The sequence below is a fragment of the Betta splendens genome, chromosome 12, assembly GCF_900634795.4.
Source record: "Betta splendens chromosome 12, fBetSpl5.4, whole genome shotgun sequence".
NCBI lineage: Eukaryota > Metazoa > Chordata > Actinopteri > Anabantiformes > Osphronemidae > Betta > Betta splendens.
This window is the reverse complement of record NC_040892.2, coordinates 9,440,751-9,468,709: the sequence shown is the minus strand read 5'-3', so window position 1 is coordinate 9,468,709 and position 27,959 is coordinate 9,440,751. Positions and strand designations below refer to the sequence as shown.

General features: G+C 45.0%; 1 protein-coding gene and 1 long non-coding RNA gene across 9 annotated transcripts in view; both read left to right on the top strand.

Annotated features, from left to right (window-relative positions):
* Positions 1 to 21,169, top strand: part of tnca (tenascin Ca) — a 39,118-nt gene extending 17,949 nt beyond the window's left edge. For 2 of the 8 annotated variants that reach the window (XM_029168388.3, XM_029168387.3), the window contains 28 exons: positions 4,406 to 4,941; positions 5,327 to 6,640; positions 6,940 to 7,203; positions 7,274 to 7,389; positions 7,930 to 8,083; positions 8,669 to 8,938; positions 9,022 to 9,207; positions 9,295 to 9,384; positions 9,593 to 9,856; positions 10,014 to 10,397; positions 11,199 to 11,603; positions 12,254 to 12,529; positions 14,458 to 14,730; positions 14,851 to 15,123; positions 15,206 to 15,478; positions 15,743 to 16,054; positions 17,044 to 17,316; positions 17,552 to 17,674; positions 17,752 to 17,895; positions 17,971 to 18,090; positions 18,407 to 18,550; positions 18,650 to 18,780; positions 18,882 to 19,014; positions 19,449 to 19,600; positions 19,794 to 19,890; positions 19,980 to 20,141; positions 20,247 to 20,410; positions 20,496 to 21,169. In XM_029168388.3, the coding sequence (XP_029024221.1) occupies positions 4,464 to 4,941; positions 5,327 to 6,640; positions 6,940 to 7,203; positions 7,274 to 7,389; positions 7,930 to 8,083; positions 8,669 to 8,938; positions 9,022 to 9,207; positions 9,295 to 9,384; positions 9,593 to 9,856; positions 10,014 to 10,397; positions 11,199 to 11,603; positions 12,254 to 12,529; positions 14,458 to 14,730; positions 14,851 to 15,123; positions 15,206 to 15,478; positions 15,743 to 16,054; positions 17,044 to 17,316; positions 17,552 to 17,674; positions 17,752 to 17,895; positions 17,971 to 18,090; positions 18,407 to 18,550; positions 18,650 to 18,780; positions 18,882 to 19,014; positions 19,449 to 19,600; positions 19,794 to 19,890; positions 19,980 to 20,141; positions 20,247 to 20,410; positions 20,496 to 20,606 (7,086 nt within the window). In that variant the 5' untranslated portion in view covers positions 4,406 to 4,463 and the 3' untranslated portion in view covers positions 20,607 to 21,169. Of the gene's footprint in view, positions 1 to 4,405; positions 4,942 to 5,326; positions 6,641 to 6,939; positions 7,204 to 7,273; positions 7,390 to 7,929; positions 8,084 to 8,668; positions 8,939 to 9,021; positions 9,208 to 9,294; positions 9,385 to 9,592; positions 9,857 to 10,013; positions 10,398 to 11,198; positions 11,604 to 12,253; positions 12,530 to 14,457; positions 14,731 to 14,850; positions 15,124 to 15,205; positions 15,479 to 15,742; positions 16,055 to 17,043; positions 17,317 to 17,551; positions 17,675 to 17,751; positions 17,896 to 17,970; positions 18,091 to 18,406; positions 18,551 to 18,649; positions 18,781 to 18,881; positions 19,015 to 19,448; positions 19,601 to 19,793; positions 19,891 to 19,979; positions 20,142 to 20,246; positions 20,411 to 20,495 lie in introns of those variants that run through there. The other 6 variants (XM_055513227.1, XM_055513228.1, XM_055513230.1 and 3 more) reach the window with 6 other exon arrangements.
* Positions 21,170 to 22,821: 1,652 nt separating this feature from the next.
* LOC129604944 (uncharacterized) lies at positions 22,822 to 27,668 on the top strand. The gene is made up of 3 exons (XR_008696321.1): positions 22,822 to 23,177; positions 26,266 to 26,297; positions 26,455 to 27,668. It is a non-coding gene; the product is annotated as an uncharacterized LOC129604944 (long non-coding RNA).
* Positions 27,669 to 27,959: the final 291 nt, after the last annotated feature.

Here is a 27,959-nt window from a genome sequence, read left to right as displayed (position 1 = left end):
TGTCTGGGTTTGTCTAGCGTGAGGATTCATCACGTTTCCTCGAGCGATGCAGGTTCTCAGCTTTTATTTTTTGTCATTTTTCATCACTGAGATTAAATCAGGGGAAAAGTGGGTGATGCTGCTGAAATTGCCAATTTAGGAATGGAGCAAAAATCCTGTTCAGTGCGTTAACGCTCAATAATTGCAATCAGTGGTTTCATCTAGTGTTTTATCTTACTGTGTTTTGGGTTTGAGTCACCAGTTCCATCTCAAATTCAGCAAAAACAAATAGAAGATGAAGATAAATCTCATTCATTTGTTCTACTGTACAGATTTTTTCCCTCTACTCACATTTTTTCTACTCTTATCTAAACTACACATCTTGTCCTATATACAGCTCCATATTTCGGCTTTCTGTATTTTTTTATTGCACCCTCTCTGCTACTCTCAGTGTCTTGTGATGTGTCTGCACAACAAAGTGGGAAGCGAGTCTTAGTCCCTGACAGATGCGCAGCTGGTTTAGAAGCGGGACCTTCCCCAGGGCTCGTCCTACACTTTTTCCCATTGTGTGACCTCTACACAAAGAGCAAGGGGTGGATCACAACTCAGCATCACACGCCTCTGCATTTTATGTAAAACAGGGTCTCAGAGACAGAGGCGTAATTGTAGTGAGGGCTTTATATTGGGTTTTTTGTCCAGTAGTCCTACAGTATATCTGTCTTTGTGTTTGGTCATAATTACCACAGCATATTTATAGAATATGTACTTGTATAGTGATGCCATTATTTGAAATTTGAAAAGTGCCTGTGCAGCGAATCAAGTCACAAGCCTTAAAAGTCTCCTAATAGTTTTAAATCTAAGCCCTGTGGAAACAAATCAATTATTAAAATACTTCACTGCAGAGAGACCACATAGTGGCAGTAAAAATCAAAGGTCTGCATCCTGTCCAGGCCACCAGGGGATAGTATAAAGCTCAGGTGTATTATTGAGGATCTACCATGCAGAAGTGAGAAATGTTCTTAATGAGGTGTTGTAATTCCTCTCTGCTGCAGTAACGGTTCCGGTGACTCACGTTTTGGAGATGGTTTCCAGCTGCTCCTACACCAAACGAATCGGACCTTAAAATTTGTCGTTCACTGAAAACCAAAATGCTTAAACGTCACAGTTGGACAAGCAGGCAGGTGTGCTGGGTGAATGTTCACGCCTGCCTGAAGAATCCAGACGTGCAGCGCTTGTGTTATTCTCATGACCGTGGATGATTTAAACCATTTTTTTATGTCAACGCTCTGAGTCTGATGATCTCTGTGAGCTCACTCACATAAAGAGGAGACGGAGGAATCAAACCTTGAGGCTTATTGAAGGTAGAAGCAACTGAGCCATTGTCTGGACCCGGCACCAGTACCCTGGTGCCGTTTCTTTTCATTGACTAGGCAAAACAGATGTCGTCAGTCCGGGGCCAACATTCTCAGTTTCTCTTTTCCTTGCGGAAAAGTTCCCTTCCCGCTGCCAACGTGGGGGAAGAGAGCTGAAGCTAGACCTATTCTGGATTATAGCTTAGTGAAAAGGTTATATTTATTTCAGTTTTCTCCAAATCGTCTTCCCATGTCCCCATCGTCAAACGGTTTGTCCTCAGTCAACCCCTTTTCTTTTGATCTGCAGTTTTTTTTTTTCTTTAAATACTATTGCTGGTCTCAATTTGTTTAAATTTTAAATGTCTGTGAATGAGCAGTAGCTGAGTGCTTGCATGAAATCATCTTTATATAAACAGGGCTTAAACAGTTATGGAAAGCACAAACGTGTCTCCCTCTAAAGCTTTTGAATTTATTTAAATGTTTAACTTTGTCCCTGTATTTGAATTTCAGGTCAGCATGTGATGTGTATAAATGTGCAGGAGACTTTTCCCCTTTTAGTAAAGTTGCAGAGAAGTTTAAATAACTAAGCTTGAAATTATTGTTATTTATAGCTTGGCAGTGTATTGGACATACTTTGATCTGTATGACAGATTAAATTAGGATAAATAACATACATGGTATTGAAAACCTCTCTGCAGACATATTGCTTTATTTTTTTTAATTATCCCACAACAAATTATTATCATTCATTTGTCAGTTTTCTGGAGGGAAATCAAAAACATATGCTATTTTACTACACCAGCTATACTGTCACTATCCAGATGTACAAGAAGCCATGAAACCCGAGCTTAGGTTTATAAGGTGCAGCTTAAAATGTAAAGACAAAAAAGCCGGGTCAGAGGCCAGACAGTAGGGTGAAGGCAATAAAGGAAATAAAAGAGCATTGATGAGAGGTTTCCTGTTTCATACCCGCTCTTCAACCCTGAAGAGTTAAAGGTTTGGTTTAGAGGGTGAACATCCTTCATCATAGTGGACCAGATGTTCTTCAACACTAGAAAGCACACACGTCATAGTTGGTCGAATTGTACTTGTTTTACTGATTTTCTCTGAATGTGAATCTGACATTACTAACAGGGAAAATGATTATAACCTGCCTGCTCCATCACATAATGTGGAACACAGGCTCACATCGCTCATTAATCCTAAACCTCCACGTCGATAAACTAGAACTAAAACTCAACAAGCTCTTAAAGTGATGGAGGAGTGAGAGAGAAGTGTCACTTGAAAGCAGAGAGACATTCTTGATATTTCCTGTGTGACGGATCCCAGAGATGGAAAGTTTCCTGCAGTACGCTGGTGATTTACAAGTTGTGGATTGCAAACTTTCCTGAACTTCGCCTCAACACAGCGACTCAAACTTGAGTTTGATTACATTCTGCACTTCTGCCGGTGGCTGGCTGGCGAAAAAGCTTCTATTTTTGTTTGGTTTTCAGGCTCTCCGGGATTAATGTCAAGTTGGATATGAATGTGTCACAGCTACTGTAAAATGTTGTCAAATGCTGTTTTTATGAGACAGAAACTCATCGGTTCAACGCTGATATGTTGTGAAAACGCCAGTTATGCTGTGGTGGAATCCAAGCAAGAAAGTGTTGGGTTTAGATTTGACCTTGACTTGGAAGCTTTTTAAGCTATTTTTTTTATTTGTGTCTCTTGAAGAGAATTGCTGCTTGATGAATGCTCCTGTACTCGTGACTTCATAACTGACGTCTCGCCGAGCATCTAATACGATAGCTCAGTATCTGCGTTGCCCCAGTGCGTAGTTTCCAGATGCCACGAGTCATGTGAACCTGTCTCCAGGTGCACCACATGCCTTTTCATACCCATCACTTCAATAACACGTCCCACGTGAAAGCTGTTTTTCATTGATTTGCATGGTCAGGCACTGTCAGCTGCTACCAATCAATCAGTCTAGGCCCGATTCTCCATCACTGCCTGCTGTGCTGCTCTATTATGCTGTAGATAAATGAGTTCACTCTCAGCCTTACCAGACTTGGCAGTAGACATGTATGTGAACCCGAGGACATACTGGACATCCCAGCTGGTCAGCATTGGCTGCCTGATCGAGTCCGCAATGTTAAAAACAACATACTTTAATGATCTTTAGATTTTAAAAATGTCTAGTAGGAGCTGGTCCATGCAGCTTTAGTTTCTTTGTGTCCCATGCTTCCTCAGACCCTTTGGAAACTCATCACTGCATTAGCAGATGTTCCCACGCTGAGGAAGAAAACATCTCCCACAAATGATAGTGTTCCTGGTGTCCAGGAAAACATAGGAAGACATGTAAAGGATGTGAGGACTTGAAGGAGGGCTGTGGATGTGTGATGGATTATGATCATCCATAGTATAGCCACAGTATTCTACACCACTGTACTGAATGCACGGACTCACACAAATTGGACTTGAATGTGCTAGAACATGCATAACAGCTGAGACATGTCAAATATGTCTGCAAACCCTGAAAGAGGCTGATGTGCCAGCACAAGTGTGAATTCTTTTACCTTTTTTGTTTAGCAGCAGATGAAGGAAATGTGACATAATGACCAGGGCAGTCTGCTTTTCTTCCTTGAATAATGTTTCTAACCGTTTTGTAAGTTGCACATGTTACTGTACACCCGGGGGATCCTGTTGAAATTTTTACCAAGGCCATTGACATTTCAATCAGGCTTTTCCCAAACCAGAGGTGCAGTCAATGTAAATTTATTAGCTCTTCAGCTGGTGAATAAGGGGTCTAGTATTGATTACATGTCACAGCCTATGGGGTTCATGTTGGTCAGATTTATGCTGCCACTGGTGCCAAATACCTTGAAAAATGCTTCAGCCCAGTGTGTAGCCGGTAAATGAGGCTTCTTTTCAAACCGCTGGATCTAATGGCTGGTGAAATGGCTTCATGATGTGAAAAGGTGAATGAGTGAACTTTAATGAATGACAGACTCAATGCATTACAATAAGTACAATTCAGATGTGCTTTTGCAATAAACATTAAATGACACATGAATTATACTTCTGTTTTTCAGCTCCTACACCGTTCTTCAGGATTAGCCTTTAGTTCAAGGTCCACGCCTGAGGTCTAGCATGGGTGCACAAGGCCTGCTAGGCTGCCTCTTCCTGACTGCGCTGCTCGGCTCATCAGATGCTGGGCTCGTGAGGAAACTCCTTCGACATCGACGACAGACTGCGGCGTCCCCCGAAGGTCATAACGTCACCCTGCACAGCGCCGACCAGCCTGTGGTCTTCAACCATGTCTATAACATCAATGTACCCGCGAGCACCCTCTGCTCGGTAGATCTGGATGCTCCAAAAAGCACGCAGCTCTATCCCAAAGATGCTCCCGCCGCATCAGGCCATCAAGTCACCGAGCACACTGTGGACAGGGAGAACCAGATCGTCTTCACCCACCGTATCAACATACCTCGGCAGGCCTGCGGTTGTACGGACGACCTCCCCGGCCTGAAAGACCTGATTAGCCGCTTGGAGCTGCTTGAAGGGGAGGTGTCAGCATTGAGAGATCAATGCAGCAGTGACAGAGGCTGCTGCAGTGCACAGGTCACAGGTAAGCATCACTAAAATTACAGTTTTTACTTATTACGATCAGTAGAATAACAAGATTTCTCCAGTACCTGCCAAAATAAACCTTATGCTTTTACTGCCTGATGCCCTATTAAATTATTTCTCATTAATTTCTGTCAAGAAAGATTTATTATGTCCATTAGTGCTTTGGAGGTAGGAGGTGTATTGTGTTACCTTTTGATGGATTTTATTTCATTCGTTAACTGTATGTTTCACTTTTATTTCATTTTAAATCATTTTAACTGTCTCGTTTTAAGTTTAAACTAATCATTTTCCTTCTGTTTTGCATTTATATGTTTGATTTTTCTTTTTTTTAATGCTTTGTTCCAGACTGAAGAACATTTTTAACTTCTATTTTTTTCTTGAAGGTAAAGTGGCGACTAAACTGTACTGCAGTGGTCATGGGAACTACAGTGCTGACAGCTGCGGCTGTGTATGTGAGCCCGGCTGGAAGGGCCCCAACTGCACTGAGCCCGAGTGTCCCGCTAACTGCCAGGGCCGCGGCCGCTGCGTGGGGGGACGGTGCGACTGCTTCGAGGGCTTCACTGGACCGGACTGCTCTCTGGAGGCCTGCGCTGTGGACTGTGGACCACAGGGCCGGTGTGTGGGCGGCACCTGTGTGTGTTCGGACGGCTACTTCGGCGTGGACTGCTCTCAGACCAAGTGCCTCAACAACTGCCGGGGCCGCGGCCGCTGTGACGACGGCTACTGCGTGTGCGACGAGCCCTGGACCGGCCTTGACTGCTCTGAGCTCATCTGCCCCAAAGACTGCTACGACCGCGGGCGCTGCGTGAACGGGACCTGCCACTGCGAGGAGGGATACGCCGGGGAGGACTGTGGGGAGCGCACCTGCCCCAACAGCTGCCAGGGGAACGGCTTCTGCGTGGACGGCCGCTGTGTTTGCACTGCCGGCTACAGGGGGGAGGACTGCTCCCAGCTCACCTGCCTCAACGACTGCAGTGGCAGGGGCACGTGCTACAACGGCATGTGCATCTGTGACACGGGCTACCAGGGCGAGGACTGCAGCCAGTTAGCCTGTCTGAACAACTGCAACAGCAGAGGCCAGTGCATAAACGGCCAGTGCGCGTGCGACGTGGGATTCCAGGGGGACGACTGCTCAGAGCTCTCCTGTCCCAGCAGCTGCCTGCACAGAGGCCGCTGCGTGAACGGCCAGTGCGTGTGCGAGGAAGGCTTCGCCGGCGAGGACTGCAGCGTCAGGACCTGCCCCTCAAGCTGCTACGGCCGCGGGGAGTGCGTCAGCGGCCGCTGCGTGTGCCACGCGGGCTTCAGCGGCGAGGACTGCGGCAAGCTGAGCTGCCCGAACGAGTGCCGCGGCCGCGGCCGCTGCGTGGACGGGCAGTGCGTGTGCGATGAGGGCTTCTCCGGGGAGGACTGCGGCCAGAAGGCCTGTCCCAACGACTGCCTGGCTCAGGGCCGCTGCGTCGACGGCAGGTGCGTCTGTCGGGAAGGCTACACGGGGGAAGACTGCTCGGTTCTGGCCTGTCCGGATAACTGCAACAGCAGGGGGCGCTGCGTGAACGGCCGGTGCAGGTGTGAGGCTGGCTACGAAGGGGAAAGCTGCGCAGAGCGGAGCTGCCTCAACAGCTGCCACGACAAAGGCCAATGTGTGAACGGCCAGTGTGTCTGCGATGAGGGATACATCGGGGAGGACTGCTCAGAAGGTACAAGGCTTCCAATCTGCTATAACAGTGAATTCACTGATGTAATTTTCTGCTTTCTTAGAATTTACTCTCCATTGATGATAAAACACGTTTTCAGGGTTTATAGTGTTTGCGTTTTGCTGTTGTCTGTACTTTGTTCACAATTTTGGCAGCTCCTCGTAAACTCCAGAGCCACATCTGGCTGTGGTGCATTAGTTCTGTTTGGTGGAAACTTTATTGATTGAAGGCATGAGAAATTATGCAAGGCTACACCTTCACAAAGTGTCTTTTCTTTTTTATGCTTGTAATATTTTCCCCAGTGTCTCCTCCAAAGGATCTTACTGTGGGTGAGGTCACCACTGACACGGTGGATCTGTCCTGGGACAACGAGATGCTGGTGACGGAGTATCTGGTGACGTATGCGCCCACCAAACCCGGGGGTCTTCTCCAGGAGTTCACTGTGGGTGGGGACAAAACCTCTGCAACTGTCAAGGAGCTTGAACCCGGCATAGAGTACATGATCAATGTCTATGCTGTCCTGAGCAACAAGAGGAGTATTCCTGTCAGCGCCAGAGTGGCCACAGGTAACCAACAGTCATTTCTGCACTGGGAAAGCTTTTATTATTATGATCATTTGTGTTCCCATTGTTTCAGAGCTCCCACATCCAGAAGGTCTGAAATTCAAATCCGTGAGGGAGACGTCAGTGGAGGTCATTTGGGACCAGCTGGACATCCCCTTTGATGGCTGGGAGATCTATTTCCGCAACATGGTCCGTATGCTCGTCTGCTTTGAAGGCTTGCCTGGAACTTCATTAACGGACAGGGAAGACGTGAGGGGTGATAAGCTGTATGCCAGCTTATTGGAAGTGTCAGCAAAACATGAATTTATTTCAGCGCTAGCTGTTAAAATTGCTTTGACATATGGGAAAACGCAGCGGGAGCACATCTGGGTGTGATAGAAGTAGGGGTAAATCTTTTTGCCTTGAATCCAGGAACTCTTTAAAATGAATTTCCTGTGCCAGCAGATAAGCCAGAGGCCTTTTAAAGTGTTGTAGCCACTGCAGAGCTTATATATCATGTAATTTCTTACTAAATATGCTGAACTTTTCTGACCTTGTGCTCATTTTACTAATTGTCTATGTGATGTAGTAGCTGTGGTGATTTCATAGGCCAAAATGCTCAACATAAACTACTTTTTTAATCCCAGCGCTTCCAATGGAAGGGTTAGGGTTGTTACAACTTTGCTCATTAGCAGTGTGGTGTTTATGTCATTGACAGGATGTTTTGCTGTCATTTGTGTGTTGGTGCAGAAAGAAGAAAATGGAAAAGTTGTGAGCAAACTTCCGCCCTCCCAAAACCAGTTCCTCCAGTTGGGTCTTGGACCAGGGCAGGAGTATGAAGTGTCAGTGAGCGTCATAAAGAACAGCACCAGGGGACCCCCGCTGAGCAAGAAAGTCACTACTAGTGAGTTTTTGAACACGTTTGGAATAAAGACCATTGAGCGATTATGTCATTTTCCAACTCTGCGGTTTGTTAGGGAACGATAAACCCAATAATATCACACAGTGATGTTTAGTAACGGGAAAGTCCCTGCTAGCTCCCCTCAGGTAAAGGGTAATAACTCAATCAAGTTGGATCCCGGCCTAGACAACGTAATAGTCGCTTTTTCCTTTTTTTACCAAGTTTTTCCCCAGGTCTTCCTCCCCTGCAGCTGAATTCCTTTTCTCCATACGTTATAGTGTGCGGGGCTTCCTACGTCTTATGCAATCAGTGTGGCAGGCCAGGCCAAACAGTCTTCCTGGTGCAATGGAAAACCCATTTAGTTTACAAGACCGTGGGTGTCTGATGTCATGTATTTGTGCAACGGGAAGCTAGACACAGCTCCCAGAAATGACTGATTAAACCCTTTATACCCCTTTTACCCCCCATGATGCTTTTTGGACTGCTCCAAAATAGACAAATAACATCAGTGAAAAGGAATCACGTCATTCCTTCCTGTCAGATATATTCTGAAGTGAATAGTGACATGATCTTAATTTTCTGCCCCAGAGATCGACGGCCCACGTCAGGTGGAGGTGAAGGATGTGACAGACTCGTCCGCTCTGATCAGCTGGTCTCAGCCGGTGGTTCCTATGGACAGAATCACCATGTTTTTCAGGCCCACCTCTGACCCCGCAGACGAGAGCAGCGCAGAGATTTCCCCCCCAGACAAGCAGTACAGCATTGACGGTCTAAAGCCAGATACAGAGTACACAGTGTCGCTGGTCTCAAGGAATGGAGACATCAGCAGCGATCCGGTCACCACCAAATTCACCACAGGTAGTACTGTAGCGTCATCACGCTGATAACCTCGCAGAGATGCCTGCATCTGACGTTTGATCTCTTGTAATTCTCTATTGCAGGTCTGGATGCCCCCAAACACCTGCAGGCTGTGTCCCAGACAGACAGCAGCATCACTCTGGAGTGGACCAACAGTAAGGCTGACGTTGGCAGCTATCGGGTGAAATACAGCCCCATCTCTGGAGCAGCTCACGGCGAGGAGGTGTTCCCTCAAGGAGCAGGAGACACCTCAAAGGCTACAATAACTGGTAAGAGTCCAACAGAAGGCACTTCACGTGTGACCCTTGAACTGCGTTACATTAGTTACAGCTTGTGGTTCCTGCTCTGCGTTGAAGGATTAAAGCCAGGGACGGAGTATGGGATCGGTGTGACGGCTGTTAAGAGCGAGAAAGAAAGCCTCCCTGCTACTACCAACGCCGCTACTGGTGAGAGATGTTTCCGAGCAGCTGTCCAAACACTCGTCCCTTCACACTCCTTCATAAATACACAACTACTGGGCTTGTTGATACAGACTGGGCTATGAAATTAAACTAACCAAGAGGAAAAGTGACTTATGAATTGTATTGTATGCAACAGAATTATGGGTGTATTTGCAGACGACTGAATGAAACATTTGCCATCAACCTCTGTCAGATATTGATCCTCCCAGAGGTTTTGAGGACATAGGGTCCACCGAGACGTCCCTCACGCTAAGATGGCAGAAACCCCAGGCTAAAGTGGGTGGCTACAGGCTTGTGTACGTCTCTGAAGATGGCCAGGTGGACGAGGTGGGCATCCCAGCATCAGCCACCAGCTTCACCGTGTCCGACCTGACCCCAGGAATGAGCTACACCTTTACTCTGACTGCCGAGAGGGGACACAAAAGGAGCGACCCCGTCACCCTGACTGCATCCACAGGTGGGAGGCAAACCATTTTCTCACAATCAGTCTATAATCTAGAATGATAAATTGTCTCCAAATGAGGTCAAAACCCACTTTCACAGAGAGGGAATGAGACTGTACTGTCAGTGTTGATTGGCTTTGGATGATTGATGTTTTGTCTTTTTTCTTGTAGCCTTGTTCACATTTTATTTAGCTGACTCAGATGACCGTGAGCGACCGACTCCCCCAGGCTCAGAGGACAATGTCATTAGTTTTTCTTATTTAGACCCCTCTGAGTCCCAGACCTCTGAGGATGAGCTTGGAGCACTCGCAGTTTCAGGCAATACCCCTGACGGATTTGACCTCTCGTGGACAATAACAACTCTCGGTGTCTATGATAGTTTGGCCGTAGAGTATACAGACACTCGATCGGGGGATGTAAGGGAGGTCCGGCTTCCTGGAAATGCCACTGGCTCTCGAATTGAAGGCCTGAATGCATCAACAGAGTATCAGTTAAAACTTTATGGAATAAGACGTAGGCAGAGATCTGCACTACTTGAAGTTGTTACAGTCACAGGTATAACCTTCTCTTTTAGACTGACTATTAATCATTTCTCCTGCTGTGTTTTTACAGCTTCTCCTCTCAGTGGAAAATTCTTTTTATTTAATATGTCAGCTTAGTGACATAATTTGCATGCTGCTGTTTCACTGGCTCAGGTTTTCCAATATCAGATACCTTTTGCTGTAACCATCATCATGACACAGTGTGATGATAAAACCAAAGATGATATTACCACCTTTCTAGCAAATTGCAAATTGCTTTATGACTAAAGCACAGTGTTGCTTCTCAATGAACCAGATTTTTTCCTTCATTTGGGTTTTTGAATGCAACCATTAGGCTCTGTACGCTTCACACTAATTCTGTCCCCATTAATTATTTTATTTACACAGTAATATGACTCTGTTGCAGTTGGAGGAATACATGCATCCCCCGCATGTCAAACAAGTGACTCGTGGTTCTTTCTTTGGTACAGGAGAAATGAAATGGCTGTGCATGGCTTCTTCCATTTGAAGACAACTGTGTACTTCCACCACGGTGGACTACTCAGTACCTTCAAAAATTAATGGCTCCAACTCAGGGGTCATTAATGTTGTTGCTGTAGCTGCTGCAGCTGCTGCTTGATGATATAAACCTTGGTCCTGAATAAGGACTTTTTTGACAGTTCTCTAGGACTGCGCTTGAGCCTAAAACACTTCAGCTCAAGAACTATTTATTTTAAATTGTCTTGTGTTTTCATTCTACCTTACCTTGACCCGACTTTTTTTCACAGGTTGTTGTTTTTCCATTTATACTTAAACCTGCCTTTATTCACTGTAGCACCCAAGCCTACCTCTTCAGATGTGCTCACGCTGAGCATTAAAGATGCCCCAACAACCCTACAGTCTACTCTGGATAACAGAGTAATTGAAAACCCAGATTATCTCCGTGCTCTTTCCACTTCTGCTACTGAGGAGATGACATCTGGGAATTTACTGGGAGACCTCAAAGTCATAGATGTTACCTCCAGTAGTGTAAGCCTGGCCTGGTCTGCAAGTGACAAAGCGTTTGATAGCTTTTTGGTGGAGCTCAGTGCTTCATCACAGGCAAATGTGACCAGACTTCCAGGAAATGTGAGGAAAGCTAAAATAGAGGCCTTGTCCCCCTCTACACACTATGATATTACATTGCAAGGGCTGGTGCAAGGGAAGCGCTCTTTACCACTCAAGGTTTTTGCTACTACAGGTACAGGCATCTATCATATGCCTTCCTCACATTCATTCTATTTTTAATACCTACAGTATGTAAGCATGGTTGCATGGTTGTTTTCATAAATGATTAATATTTTATTTTGGAGGCTATTTTTTCATACTAGGTTTAATGTAATATTTCTAGGGGAATAAAGACTATAATATAAAACACTAATTTATAATGTTAAACCTTACATTGTTAATTGCTTTGAGATTGCTTTGAGATATACAGTATAAATACAATTACATTTAATTTAATTAATAACCAAAAGAAATTACATTTTGGTTTTAAAAATCTAAGTCAAAATTTAAAATCTATGGCTCAAGGTCATAATAAAGAACTATTATTAAATATTAGTAATCTAATTTTTTATTTTACGTAACATTAAAATGGAAAATAAAATAATTTCTTTTAAATGCCATTTTTAAGTACTGTCTTTTAAACGCTTGAAGTTTAAAAAATATATAAAATAAAAATATTGTAGCATGTTTAATTTTTTACTTGTATATTTTGAAATTTAATTTAAATGATCATTCTCTTCCCCAACTGTTACCGAAATAGTCAGTTTTGCTCTCTGTGTGACAGTAATTTGTTTGCCCATGTTGCCATTTAGTTGACCCCACTCTGATCTGTCTATCTACCAGAGGATCTGAAGCCCATGGTGGTGAACCTCACCATCTCTGACATTACATGGGACGGCTTCACTGTGTCCTGGAACCCCTCAGGAGGGGAGTTTGACAGCTTTGTCATTGAGGTAACAAACTTGGAGAATTTCGCAGAGCGCCAGAACCTCACTCTGTCTGGAGACGCCTTGAGCCTGGGCATCACTGGGTTGAATCCCAGTACCAGCTACTCGATTGGGCTTTATGGGATGTTTCAGGGCTCCTTCGTTCAGCTTGCGTACAATGAAGGCACCACAGGTACCTGCAGCCTGCAGTGTTGCAGAATTTTGTCTTTATACTTTGCCTTTTCCCTTAATTTCTAACTTTCTGTTCCAGTTGGCGTCTGTGAAGCATTTACATACTTGACCCTGTGCTGTCCTACTCACAGCGGACTGTCCATACATTGCTGCATGAAACATAATAACCTAGTTTGGTTTTTGTCATCAGTTTCCAACCCTCTGGCCAGAGTTTACTATACTGCTTCATCTTAACCTTAATCTTAACATGGACCATTCTTTACCCTCCAGCCACTGTTTCTGTCTAGCTGAAAGAGGGCACGGTGATGGGTACCCATGCCGCATCACCGATCCAGGCAAACGTTCTGCCTTGCACAGAACTGCTGCCTCCATCACAGTTACCCAAGTGCATGAAGCCCCCCCCCCCCTCCTCTGCATCGTGGTCAGGTTTGATGCTGATGTGCTGTAATGATTGCAAAAGCAAACCAATAACTTCCACCCTCCCCCACCCACCACGCAGCGACAGCGTGGCCATCTCATTTCATCCCATGAAACCTCATTCAGTGTGTAATTGATTAACCTTGAAGGATCATTTGCCCATGGATGTGCAAGTCCACACAGTGTGCGTGCATTTAAGTGACGCTGGAGTTCTGTTAATTTGCATGAATGACATGAGAGAGTCTAGATTCTGGTACAGAACTTCAAATGTAAATGTTGTTGTTTTCTTTTAAACTACTAGGTGGCAAATGATAAAATCTTCTTTTCCTTGTCAAGGTAAAATGTTAATAACTTAATCTGAGGTTAATAGTGACGCGACCACCTTGTCTTACATCTGAGTGACACCTGAAGTGTCTCCTGCATGTCTTCAACTAGCAGACGACGTAGTTAATATTGCATGTAAAATACGTTTTACATTAACTCTGTCTGTGGCAGTCCTGTTCTACTCTATTGCTCTGGTCTAAGATGATGCTCAGTTCAACAGTGTTAATAGAACCACTGCATGTTCTGTAAGCATGAAACAAACTTTAACTTATGTTTTTTTTTCAAATTGGCAATGTAGAGCCTGTTTTCTTTAGTAATTTACCATCAGGGCCTTTTGCCTACCCCCTTGGCCACACAGATGTGTCTCTGTTTTATTGTAACTGATTTTAATATTAGTCAACTCAGAAGCTTCAATTTTTCATTTAAACTGATTACAGCCTATGGGGGATGTACTTAATGCATGTATGTTTATTAGGCTACTCTTAGCCTACCAGAAATTACAAGCTGCTGGTGAGTGTAATTGGAAACATGCTTCAAAGGTTAAATTAAACCAAGCAGCTGCTAGTTATGAAGCATGTACACTACCTTTCACAAGATTGCAGTCACTTCAGAGTCTTTCCATGGAAAAAAGGCATAAGAAAGATGTACAGTCTAGTATAATGTAAAAATATATATATTTTTAAATGAAGTGTTTCATTACATTTTGCATTTTGGGGCATCACTGTCAGTTTCCCCATATGCAGATGATCTACTCCTGTACTTCCCCTTAATATTCAATACCGGTGTGTGAGAACTTATTTTTTATTTAATTATTATCACAGAATATTTTTGGTAGAACAACATACATTGAAAATGCTTAGTTTTGGGTTGTTTTAAGTCTGTAATTGAACCAAAGATGGCAAAGAAAAAAGATACTTGTTACATAATTAATCAATTAGTCTATTGGCTAAGTACTGTATATCAAAGTACCATTAAAACACAGGAATGAAGTTATCTAATACTGGGCCTCTCTACTGTGTCCAACTACAACCATTACAGTGTTAATGGTTTTTTCCATTAACATCAAAAACATCCTTGTCTTTGAAAGCCGAGCTGAGTGACCCCAACCTTCTGAACAGTAGTGTACACAAGATGCGTGTCCTACAGAAATGCTTTTGACGACGTTCTAACCACAGTCTCTTTCTTTAGTGGATCAACCAGTGGTTGGCAAACTGTATGTCTCGAACATAACATCAGAGAGCTTTTCAATCCGCTGGAATGGCACTGACGGAGCATTTGATGGCTTTGTCCTGGAGATTATTGACTCCAACTGGCTGATGAAGCCAAAGGAATATAACATATCCAGGAGTGTCATGTCCCATGATGTCACGGGGCTCAGGCCCAGCACTGATTATGTAGCCTACCTCTACGGGACGTACAAAGGATCCCGAACGAGCGCTGTCAGTATTGTTGCTTCTACAGGTAATTTGACGTGTATCTTACAAATAACAGCGTAGATTGGATGACATCATCTTCTCATCAATGGCACTGCAAGCGTCTATCTTACAGTAGTAAACGAATATATTTTTCTCTCCCTTGTAGCTAACGAGCCTGATTTATCCAGGCTAGTTGTGTCTAACGTTACCTCAGACAGATTCTCCCTGTCGTGGCGGGCGGGAGAGAAGGCGTTTGATAACTTTGTAGTAGAAGTCAGAGAGTCTGCTTTGCCCTCGCAGGCGATGGGGCGCTCTCTGCCAGCAGACGCGCGCTCCACGGTCATGGCCGGGCTCAAAGCGAGCACGAGCTACGACGTGAAGCTCTACGCCAGCGCCCGAGGCCGCAACGCGCAGCCTCTTTTTGCCGTAGCTACCACAGGTATCGCACCGCATGCTTTTCTGTTTTGGATCGGGCGTCAGCACCACATAACGAAAGACCCATGTTCTGTCTGTCCATTTAGAGGATGTCCCGCAGTTAGGGCCCATAGCTGCTGCTTCTGTGGGCCCGCATAATCTCAGCCTGTCCTGGAGCACTGTGTCAGGACATTTTGACGCATTTGTTATCCGGGTCAGTGAATCTGAGCAGCAGTCGGATACACTGGAGTTGACCGTGCCTGGTGAAATCCGCAACATTACGGTCTCTGACCTGATGGATGCCACAGGCTATGACATTGAACTGTACGGTATTTCTCACGGGCGTCGCACTCCCTATGTGTTAGTCCACACCGTCACAGGTACTGCGTATTTTACTCGCATCTTAAAAACATCAAAATGATAATGGACTGAAGGGTCGAGTTAAAGCCAGAGCAGAGAGTGTGTTTCAGTGTAGTTTGCATGAAAAGCTCCAAATGATCTTTTAATGAGTGGAGGTCCTCCTCACAGGAAGAGCATGTTCTATGATTTGCTTTTGCAACCATCGCACACGTTATCCTCCTAATGGACTCTTGTCCCCCCTCCCACATCTGCTCTCTGTCATGAAAACACTCAAACCTGCTCAGCTCCTTTGCCTAAAGTGGAAAACTTGACCGTTTCCAACGTAACGCCCTACGGCTTCCGCGTGTCGTGGGAGGTGAAGCAGCAGCAGCCGCAGCAGGAGGATTTACCCCCCTCAAGTGGTGGCTTCAGCCACTTCCATGTAGTGGTGACAGACTCTGGCTGGCTGCTGGAGCCGCAGGAGTTCACCATCCCAGGAAACCAAAGTCACTTGGACATCTGGGGCCTCATCACTGGCATAGGATATGAGGTCAGGCTGACCGGGGTGACACAGTCAGGGCTTCTCTCTCGGCCTTTGACTGCAGTGGCTGTGACAGGTACCACTCATGCTGCACTGCAAGGCCCCTTGTCTTACTAAAACGTGCAGTTCCTCCGTGTGTTGCAGCTGTCGTAAATGTTATTGTTAAACTCAATCTATGAACTAGGATCTGATGCTGAAGCTCTACCACCAGAAACTGGAAAGTTCTAAAGTTGCCCTAACCCTAGATTTCATCTGATCATTTAATATAATGATTATAAACAGTTCCCTTGGGATGTGATGGGTCACTGCCATGTTTCAGTGGTGAGGCTTCAGCGCAGGCAACCTGACCCTAACCAGACTTCTAACCTTTTTTTCTAGAATGATTTGACTTTTCTGCTGGTTTAAGCCTCTCCTGTTTATGTGGCTTCAGCTCCTTAAGGAGGCGATGTGGAGCTCCTGTCTGTTTTCTCCTCGCCTCAAAATATGAGCAAGCACGAGTGTTTGTGTTCATATTTTAAAATGTGTTTTCCTGGTTTAATTGCTATGACACAGATCAGGCTCCTCGGCCTCAGTGGATCGATAGGAGCCACTGGCTAAATTAGGAAAGCAGTAGGAAAACACTGAGAAATCAACCGACATCGTGAGCATGAAACGTCGGTTGATTTACCGTCTGAACTCGATCACGTTATCTGAATGCATTGAATGCACCCGAGGCCGGCTGAGAGGACGCATGGGGCCCTCGTCTCGTCCAGCAGTCACTTAGAGCCTTGGTGGAGTCTGAAATCACTAGTCGCCATCAATAAACGCCTACAAAAAGCATCTTGTCTTTAATTTTCCGAAACCTGTGCGCGTTTGCAGCCCCTGCACCTGTTTGGACTAACGGGCACCTGAGCATGGCGGAGGTGTTGGACGGAAGAAGCCGTGTGGCTTGAACGTCTTCTTTACCTTCTCCTGAGCGCTGACTTCCCCCCGTCGATGTCTTTGGCCGTCTGTCACCAACCTGAAATGCGTGTCGCTCGGGGAACTCCGACACCACTGCAACGTTGTGTTTCCTTCTCTAACCAGAGGCTGAGCCGGAGGTGGAGCACCTCTTCATCTCGGACGTCGCGGCCGACGGCTTCCGTCTGTCGTGGACGGCCGACGAAGACTTGTTTGACAGATTTGTGATAAAAATAAGAGACAGCAAACGATTAGCTCATCCTCGGGAGTACGGCGTCCGTGGTGACGAACGCACCAAGGTGCTAACTGGACTCATGAGTGGCACTGAATATGAAATTGAGCTTTATGGTGTCACATTGGACCAACGCTCCCAACCTATTACTGCAGTTGCTCAGACAGGTACACGAAAAACATACTAACGACTAAAAGTTCTGAGTCTTCCGTGTGATGTCTCCTGTCAGAACTGGACCCACCTTCCTACTAATCTTTATTTCTTCCACTTTAGGCTTTAAGTTCATATCTGTCTAAAGGAAAATGGTCTTTTGGGGAGTTGAACACGGACCCTTTGGGTTTTTAAAGATATTTATTTTAACGCCCTTCATTTTCTGCTCTCTTGTTGCACATATGCTTATAGGACTGAGCAACCCAAGAGGCCTTCACTTCTCTGACGTGACCGACTCCTCAGCCGTAGTGCACTGGTCCATGCCCCGCTCTCCAGTGGACAGCTACCGGGTCGTCTACGTGCCTTTTGAAGGAGGTGGGAGGTCGACCATTTGACTGTGTTTAACGGGTTAATGCATGAAGCGTACCTGGATTTTTTTCCTTCCTTCACAGGAAGTCCGATGACCGTCTCTGTGGATGGAAAAGTCTTTGAAGCTCTGCTGCACAACATGATCCCTGGAAAGATGTACAGAGTGACTGTCAGCGCTGTGAAGGGGCTGGAGGAGAGTGATGCCAGCACTGATACTGTAACCACAGGTAGACGCTCCCCCGTGGAGATGTTGGGCCAGAATGTTTGAAGTTGAATTCACATTTCCTGTTGGTGTCCCCCAGCTTTGGACAGACCTCAGGGTCTGACTGCCGTCAACGTCACCGACACGTCAGCTCTGCTGCTGTGGCAGCCGTCTGTGGCCACAGTGGACGGGTACGTCATCACCTACAGGGCCGATTCACGTGAGTGTCTCTTCTATTCTAATAGAAGTGATTCATCAGGTGCATTCAAAACCAGCTTCAACTTCATTTGTGTATAAACCCTTATCCCTCATGATCTTATGAGCATAAGTTAAGGAACCAGTGGGTTCATATGAGAGGAAACACATCTGGATTTAGGGAGTGATTTAAAACACAACACCAGCTTGACTTGTGGTTAAATGTCCATGTGCTTGTCCATCGGAAGCGTTTTCAGCTTTCAAATGTCTCCTGTAAATCATGACTCAGTAGATTCCTTTGCCTTGATTGTGTAATACAGTCAGTTGATGTTGCTTTACAGTGTCGCCGGCGGTGGAGCATGTCTCTGGGAACATTGTGGAGTTTGAGATGAACTCGCTGGCTCCAGCCACCCGCTACACGGTTGGAGTTCACGCACTGAAAGATGCTCAGAAAAGTGACTCAGCGGTGACTGAATTCACCACAGGTGGCTCTGGAGGGAAACCCTAATGCTGCCTCAATGTTGGCGCCGGCAGGGGTGATTAAGTCAAAGTGATATGTCTGTGCTGTGGTGCTGTAATTGCAGATGTGGACCCTCCTCGTGATCTGACAGCTGTTAACATTCAGACTGACAGCGCTACCCTCACGTGGAAACCCCCCCAGGCGGCTGTGACTGGCTACACACTCACCTTTTCCTCCGCCGACGGTTTGATCAGGGTACGTTCATCCTCCATCCCGCAGAGCATCTGAATGAGAATCACAGCATCCAAGTGTCGGCGTGTCCCATTTGTCATGGTTTGCTTTGTCACATGCTTCAGGAAGTGGTGCTGAGCCCGACCGCCTCGTCTTACAGCATGGCCCAGCTCGTCGGCTCCACTGAGTACTACGTCAGACTGCAGGCCATCGCTGGAGCCCATAGGAGCCGCCATGCGACCACATCCTTTACCACCAGTAAGGAAGGAAACGTCTTCTTGTGATGCCTTAAAATGAGCCCAGGTTGGAACCCATGACTGAAATAAATGTTTAAGTGGTCCAACCTCACTTTAAATGAGACGTTTTGTGACAATGTCTCATTCCACATGTAAGTACACTATTTATTAGTACTTATGTACTTATATGTAGCATATTTTATACACAAAAGCAAATTACCCAAATGTTGTAATGTGTCTAAAATGGGGCCTATTTGGTTCAGAGACAGGTTGTGCAGAATAGAAAAGCTGTTTCTCCTTCTAAGGCCGATTCCTTTCATTTGATCCGACGTTCCAGTCAGACCACCGCTGCTTATTTGTCTTTCTGCCTGAGCTGATCCCGATGGAAAAAGCCTTTACACAACCATTTTTCCTCTCACACGATACCAAACCGTCTTTCTAATATGTGCTTCTTAGCTGGACAGTTGTACAGAAGCCCCAGGGACTGTGCTCAGGTCTTACTTAACGGAGAGGGGACCTCTGGTCTATACACCGTCTATGTGGGAGGAGAAGAGAGCCAGCCCATCCAGGTTTACTGTGACATGACCACAGATGGTGGAGGATGGATGGTGAGCCAAATCACCTACTGGGGTCCAATTAAAGGCCACTTCAGAACCATAATTCTTGTCAAATGGGATGTGATCATACCAGCTATGCGGCACCTGTTTTTCTAATGACAGGCAGCATTTCAGTGACCTTGTCTGTGCTTGTTATGATTATCATGAAGCTGCAGTGACGAGCCTTGCAATCCATCCTCCTCAGGTTTTCCTCAGGCGCCAGAATGGAAAGCTGGACTTCTTTAGGAACTGGAAGAACTACACGGCCGGTTTCGGCAACATGAATGATGAGTTCTGGCTGGGTGAGAGCGCACGCCTCCTGCTCGTATCCATTTCTCTTCTCTCTCCGTCGCTCCCGACTCGCACATATTAATCCTGGTTTGTACTGTAGGTCTCTCCAACCTCCATAAAATTACGTCTTCTGGCCATTATGAGCTGAGGGTGGATTTGAGGGACAGCGGAGAATCAGCCTACGCTCAGTATGACAAGTTTACAGTCGCAGAGCCAAGAACACGTTACAAAGTCTACATAGGGGCGTATAGTGGAACAGCAGGTGGGCCTCAGTCCTAACCAATATCTTCTATTCTTCAGATGCTGACTTTGCCAAACATTCTCATACTGTACATGACCCTTGTTAACTACTATATAATGTGACCAGGTGACTCCATGACCTACCACCAGGGACGACCTTTCTCCACCTATGACAATGATAATGATATTGCTGTCACCAACTGCGCCTTATCCTACAAAGGCGCCTTTTGGTATAAAAACTGCCATCGCGTCAACCTGATGGGGAAATTTGGCGACGACAGCCACAGTAAGGTGAGTGCCGTGGTTTCCAAAAGCCCATCAGCTCTAATGCTTGTGATCTCTGAGCCATATTCTCACAGCTCCTGCTTTTCCGCAGGGGATCAACTGGTTCCACTGGAAGGGCCACGAGCACTCCATCAAATTTGCAGAGATGAAGATTAGGCCGGCCAACTTCAGGAATCTGGAGAGCAGAAAAAAACGATCGTAGGATTGTGAACCTGCTCTTGTCCTCCATCTCCACCCCCTCAAGCCTTTTTATCGTCAAGCCATTGTCAAATCATTCTCTCAAATACACACAAGCCAAGGAAAGCACACACAGTATAATATAGTTTTGACTACGACAATTAAATCTGGTAAGGGGAGGAGTACTTGGATTTTGTAGTTTTCATTGTAAATTAGTCGCTCTGTTCCCAAATGTTGGCTTCAAAGGGAAAGTAGCTGTGTGAGAAAGGACATGTAGTACATGTGCTGCTGGGACAACACAGCTACTGTATATTCAAATGAGGCCTATTTGTAAAAATGGAAAATGGGTCCATGAGTTTATAACAAGTCAATGGCACATAGTCACAAGTATTCGGGTCCTTCAGTGTGTTAATTAGTTGAACTCATCATCAATAAATGTACATGAGCCCCATCTGAAACTGTAAGTGTACTGTGCAGGAGAACCGTCCACTGAATTCACATTCAAAGTTTGGATTTTACTTGTTTTGATAGAAATTCAAATCAGACGCTCTGTAACCTTCCATGCTAATAAAGTGTTAGTTTGATAAACGTGTGTATATCTATTCCTGTCCACCAGATGGCAGTGTTTACTCTCCAGAGCAGCGTGTTCAGATTCAGGCACCGTGAGTATGTTTGATACAGAACTAGTACATAAAATGCTTAAATTAGCTCCACATTTACCTGAAACATTAGCAACATGTGCACATGATTATTAATAACCACAGCTCATTCTTCACTCTGCACATGACTCATTTTACTTAAAGTCAAGAGTCATTTATTTACGTTTATTAGTATGACAAATAAAAACGTACCTATATGTGGAGGCTGGTGTTTAAATGATAAACCTTATTTCAAAAATATGAAGTGTGATTCATAGTCCTTCAGTAAATGTGGATTTACAGATTAAGGTCAAGTCATAATGGGCAAGTGTCAAAATACTTCATACTGTAGTACTGAGAACTTGTTTCCACTCATCTGTGGGTCACAGCTATTGATTTTCCAAAAAGTAAAAGACAAAAATGTAAGAAAGAGGAACTGAAAGCATCAACATTTCAATCAATTGTCTGTCTTGTGATTTTTACACCAATTTTTCTAATCGTACTTTCTGAACATATTTAATAGGTTTAATGGGTTGTTCAAACATTTATCTTCTATTTATCTTTGCAAAGTTTAGGACAAAGTCCATCTTATCTGTCTTTTGCAACTGGAACCTCTTTGAGCCTTTTGTGCAAGTCAGAGCAGGTCAGAAAGATCAATATTATTTCATAATCGAATCCATCATTTAGGAGCAGAGACGAGGTTTTATTTTATTGCTTCAGCAGGTAAACACTTGTCAGCCACTAGTCTTCAAAGACATTTATTTGAGGGGTGACTCCTACTGCAAGCAGCATTTCAGTCTGTGGCCTCAGACAGATGAGCTCAGCTGTGTCTCGTGTCCTGGGAGCGTGGACCATTCAGCCTCCTCCGTGTCCTCCCTGCACCCTCTGCCTCTGTTTTGTAGCTCATATATAAAGGTACATTAAAGCCTTTGGACTTGGAGGAGGTCTGTGGAGGTCACGGTTCTGAGTAGTCACTCAGGTTAGTGGTGTCCACCAGTGGGGACTTTATGTTTTAATATGTCTGAGAGGACACTGGCACGAAGCTGCTGACCTGGATTTCTACTTATGCTTATTGCAGAGGTCTGATTTCCTTCAGAGACTTTTCTAAATAAGGACGTCGAGTTCATTAGTCACGAGTCCTTTGTACAAACACTCCAGAAGTTCCGGGTTAGGATTACATGACCACGCACTTTTAGATGGTTTGTTCACTGTCTCAATCAGAGCCATATTTCCCATGACTCCTGTTTCTTCCTGTGAAGACTAATAGTCGATAACAGCCATTGACGGCAGCAGATGTGTGTTCTGAGAACATCGACTGGGTGAGATAAGATGTCTGGTGCTGCACAGGAGTTTCCATTTACTCTCTGCATCCAATGCCTTTTTCTAGGAACGTGTCTCAGGAAAATATAGATTTTATTTATCTGATGTAGATGCGCCGGTTACTTAGGTCATCGTTTCGCTACAGGCTGAAATATTTTTAACAACCTATTGGATGGATTGCTCTTCAACTCGATTCCCAGATGATGAATCCTTGCAAACTCTTTTACTGTGGCCTGCGTTTCCTAGAAATCCTTGACTTTGGCCTTCCTCTGACTTTACTTCCACTGTGCAGGGGCAGCACCGAGGGGGCAGCTTCGGGGCACAGGCCCCCTAGCAAACATTATTATATGAGAAGATATAAAACATAAAATGTATGCCCCTCGCCACATTAGGTTTTGTGTTTAGACATAGACCAAAGAATTTAAAAAGATCTTTAAATAAGCAAAGTCATCCTGATGAACCTCTAGACCACATTGTATTTAGTGCTAATTCGCTAATGTTAGCATGCTAACTGACCAAGCTGATAATCATTATAGCCATTAGCTCAAGCGCTGCGTCTGCTGGGCTGGTTGTAGACTCTCGCCGATCGATAATTGACAAAGGCTCTAAAGCTCGGAAGCTACACGTGGAACAGAAAGGTAAAAGTGCCCCTCTGCACTCGTTACAGTATAGAGTCCGTTTGTTCCACGAACCGCCGTGGAGCTGCCGCACGTTGTGCTACTCCCAGTGTTTGTTCAGTGTTATATCACTGTTTGCACAAAGAGCTGTCCCGCATTGACACAACGAGTTTCTCCTGCTGACGCAATCACTTCAAGACGAGCCTGCTCGCTCACAGGCCGAACCCGTGTTTGTTTAATTATGTAATGTTTTATATATCATCGACGTACGACCGGATGCCGCTTCACCGCTTGTTTGAGACTTGCGTTGAGTGTAAATAGATTCCACAGAGCCTCTACTTCGCCAAGGCCGACCCGGTGCAGAAATAGAAATGTGATTTCGGATGCACTGGTTGAGCAAAGGTTACGTGTTGCCTAAGAAAACCTGTTTGCATTAGTCACGCTACGCAGCCTTGCTGAAACATGCTGGGCTGCCATTAATCATGTGTTTCAGGGAAACTTTTTCCCGAGAGTCTGGGCTATATTTGAATTGGCTCCTCTCGCGGTGCAGAGTCCCTGGCACTGTGCGAACATATATATAAATCATCTGCCACAGCCCTGTCAGTGCACTCCTGGCTAGTTTCCACTCCACCTTTGGTCATATATATTAAAATTAAGAAAAAATAGGTCATTGGATGCTGTGGTTATTGTGCATGCAAAGGAAACTCCTCACGCTTGTGCTGTGAGGACCTTGTGAACATCCTGCTGTGCACACCTCTGGCTCCAAAGACAAGTCGAAGGCAATGATTCCCAAGCTTCTTGGCACCCACGACAGGAAGAGGCGTGTTGGCGGAACGCCAGAGTTTCCAATTAATAAAATCAATGTGTCTTCCTGCATCAGGGTGTAGATCACACACAGTGCAGTCAATCATTACTGAATACGTGAACGGGTCTAATGGGCTCACACACACGCAACATGTTGGGGGCTTTATAACCTACAGCTCAAATGCGATGAGTACTCTCCTCTGATGGACCCGTGTTTCCATAGATTAACATCACAGCTCATTTAGTTAATCACTAAGGACTTGATCAAAAGTATATTTTTGAGCCTATTGTTGATTGTAGTAAAGAATGAAAGCCCCCAGGCCAGATGTCTGACCTCAGCTTGGATTACAACGAATTATTTAAATGTGTGTGTGTGTTGGCATCAGTCTCTTTTGTTCCCTATAATCTCGCTTTCTCCTCTGAGGCTGCGTGAAGCTGCAAGGTGAGGCCTGCCCGACTTTGCACTGACAGCATCAAGGAAGAATCAGCGCAGTTGCTGCAGATGCACTGGATGTCACATTGGACGTGGGTCTAAGAGGATTGTCGCTGCTTGTTGCACGTTAAACCTCACATGACAAGCTCAGTACGTGGGCAGATTACTGCACGGGCCCAGGGGCCCCCGGAGGTCAAAGTTCACATAATGTGTGTGTAAAATGACAACCAACAGTGGCCAGAAAATCTGAAGCAAGCATCAAAAGATAACATGACCTTGTGGCGAGTGATAAAAAAAATGCGTTTAAGTATAAAACATATGCACAAAGAGACCAGAACTAGGAACAATTCAGACTTTACAAAGTTAAGAATGATTCTCTACATGCTGAATCATCTAACCAGGCTCATGCTTGGCTTCTCCCCACTCACATTTAGGGCACTTTCATTGCAGTGACGGTGGATTTGTGCAGCAACTGTTCTGCCGTCGAAAAAACATTTCCAATCATCTCCGGCCATCTCTTATATGTGATATATGTTGAACCTGCTCATATCGCCCTCCGCTCCCCTTTATTGATGGTTTTAAGTGCGCGGCTCCGAGCGCGGTGACATAACATCCCGGCTCAGAGCAGCAGCGCCCAGCTCGCTGATGGGGATTACAGCTCATTCTTCACAGCGCTGGGTTTATTTTGGGGTCTGACGGGATAAAAGTGGATTAGCATCACAATGAATCCCTGGGCGTTGAAGCCCAGAGGTCAGCTCCTCCGTGGCCTTTGACATTTGAAATGTTTGTAAATCCCCATCTGTGTTGTGATAACTAAACATAGATTTAATCAGCTGTCATTTCAGTGAGGTGTCCGTGTTTGAGGAGCACTGAGCGGTTCTAAAGGCCCGGTCCAGCGCTGGCTGCTTTCATCTACATGCATTTGTACTGTATTCTCCATTATAAAGCTGCATTGAAGAGTTTGCACAGGACGAGGGTTCTCTAAAAGCCAAAATGCTGATATTCTGGTGTAGTCATATTTCACCACAGCCTCCATCATCAGGCAGGAAGTTCCCCCAGCGTCTAAATCTAATAAATGGTGGCACCTTTAATTGATATTGATGGTGACAGTGGGACACCTCACTAATGTTTATTTCTAGCACTTTACTTTGCCTTTGACTATATTGCACTTAATGTGGACTAATGCAGACGAGTGGCGAGGAGTAACTGAAGCTCAGTCACATGTTGACTAATTTCCTTTCTGAAACTGCACAAACCAGAGGCCTCTAATGCCGCCCTGAGGGCAGCAGCCTGTGGTTTACGTGTCTTGCTCAAGGGCACTGCTGTTGTGAAAGAAAAGCCTGTTTCTCATTCTCCTGCACACAAGTTTATCAAGGTTACAGCACAATGCGATGTTCCATCACCTTGACTGGACAGGCCAGAGAGATGTCCTTCTGATATCCTCCCGTGGGTCGTAAAGAAAAAATCACAGCGCTGCTGGTTTTCCCAAGACTCAAGGATGTGTGACACAAAGACAGAGTGTTGGTTAGCTTCTGCATGATGAAGTCCCTGAGTGCATTTTCTATTTTTGTAGAAGTAAAGCAGCCCATAGCCTCTCCGGCCTCTAAAAATATCTGTCCTCATGATCCTATACTTCACAATTTTGCCACGGTGGTTATTTTCTATTTTCTGGTAGCGTTTTGATTTCATTTTGCTTTGAAGTGTGTTATTTATCATTTTTATCCACATATTCATTAGTCTGTGATGGATCTGCCCTCAGAACTGGGGTACATTTTAAAAGGGCTCCATGTTAGTGGAGTTAAACCAGAAACAAAGCCTGATAATAAACATCTGATGCTCTCACATGCATGAATGTGTGGTTTCCTCTTTCAGGGAATTCCTGGAAACAAAGAAAACAAATGAAGGTACTTGAGTTTACTTTTGCTATTACTTTACTACAATTCCCAGGGAAACATTCAAACCTATGTTACTCTATTATCTCTATTATTTAACTACGTAGCCTCATTCCAATATATATTCAAATGTTATGTCTGGTGTTTTCATTTGTGTTCTTTCTTACAGCATCTTTGTTGACTCCAGCTTTTAATAGCTCAACCTGAGCTGAACAGAGAACTGGTTCAGGTCGATGAGGCTGCTAGCGTGCGGCGCTGATGCTGTGGCACAAGCGTCGGCTGCGGAACCGCAACCCGTCTGCCAGTGCCCGTTTACGAGACTTCTCCCACCAACCTGCCAATTAAGATAAATATCTGCCGCTGTGCTTTAAATTATGGGCTGAGGCGTGAGACGGCGTGTTTTGACTTAGCCCAAGTTTGTCAGTCTCCCAGTGCAACAGAATAAAAATAGAAAGTGTGCGTCAATGAAAACATTACACAAATCTACACGTAAAATGCTGTACATGAAGTGTCTAGAACAAATAAATTAGATGTGACACTTAAGCTAGCTTGAAGGTATCCCTCAGGCCGCCATCTTTGTTGGTGAATGGTTAAACACTTTGATGATTCAGCATTTTAATGTAACCAGATTGTCACTAGGCTGTTTAGCAACTCCACAGATTATAACAAATGTGTTTCTGCATATTTGGGTAATTGTAGTAGTTTTCCACCAACATGCAGTTAGCGTCAATGCTAACAGTTGCTAGCAGGAGCACAATCTTGGGCTTTTTTTGCCGTCACACTGCTAGATGCTTGTTTAGTTTGTTTATTTTTTTTCTCTTTTTGGAAACCTATTCATATTTCAGGATGATACTACTCTGTGTGTATGTACACTGGCCTTTGTGCAGGCTTGTTTTTCTTGCTTGACTCCCCTCCCCAGGCTATACAGTAGTTTGGTTAACGTCGGCATTTATGCAGCAGGTGAGAAAACCATTCAGTCGAGTTGTTTGTATCTGTTGCAGGCTATTTTTAGCGCCTGTGTGGTGATTTTGTGCCTTTTCATAGTTGCTCTGAGCCTCTTTGTGGTGGTTGCTACAGTCAATGGACCCTGCAAGATGCTGGTTGTGTGTTCAGGATGTTAGATCACAGTGGTTTGCGTCGTTTTGCTGGGGTGCTAAGACTTCTATGGTTTCGTTGTGTTTTTTGTCCTTGAAATCTAGGTCATGTAAAAATTACATATGCTTAAACATCCTCTAATGGTCAATTCCATGAGATGTGTCTGATTGAAGGTGAGATGGTAAACCTTGCACCTGCAAGGTCTTTATGGTCATGGTAGCGTGCTGACATTAGCATTTATGTCACTGCTCCATTTTGCAGCTTTAAATAGCCACTAGCATGATTGTAGACTAAGCAAAAGTCACCTTATGTCAAACCAACTTTACGTGTGTGTGTGTGTGTGTGTGTGTGTGTGTGTGTGTGTGTGTGTGTGTGTGTGTGTGTGTGTGTGTGTGTGTGTGTGTGTGTGTGTGTGTGTGTGTGCTTGCCTAAAATAACAGAATTTATGCCTTGAATGATCGTCCCACTTCCAACACGTGCACTGGAAGGAAGGCTCAGTGACCGTAAAGACTGAGGGGAATTAATTTCTGATGGCCTCTGGCACAGCTTTGAAAAGGTAACAGGCCTTGAACAAGTGAG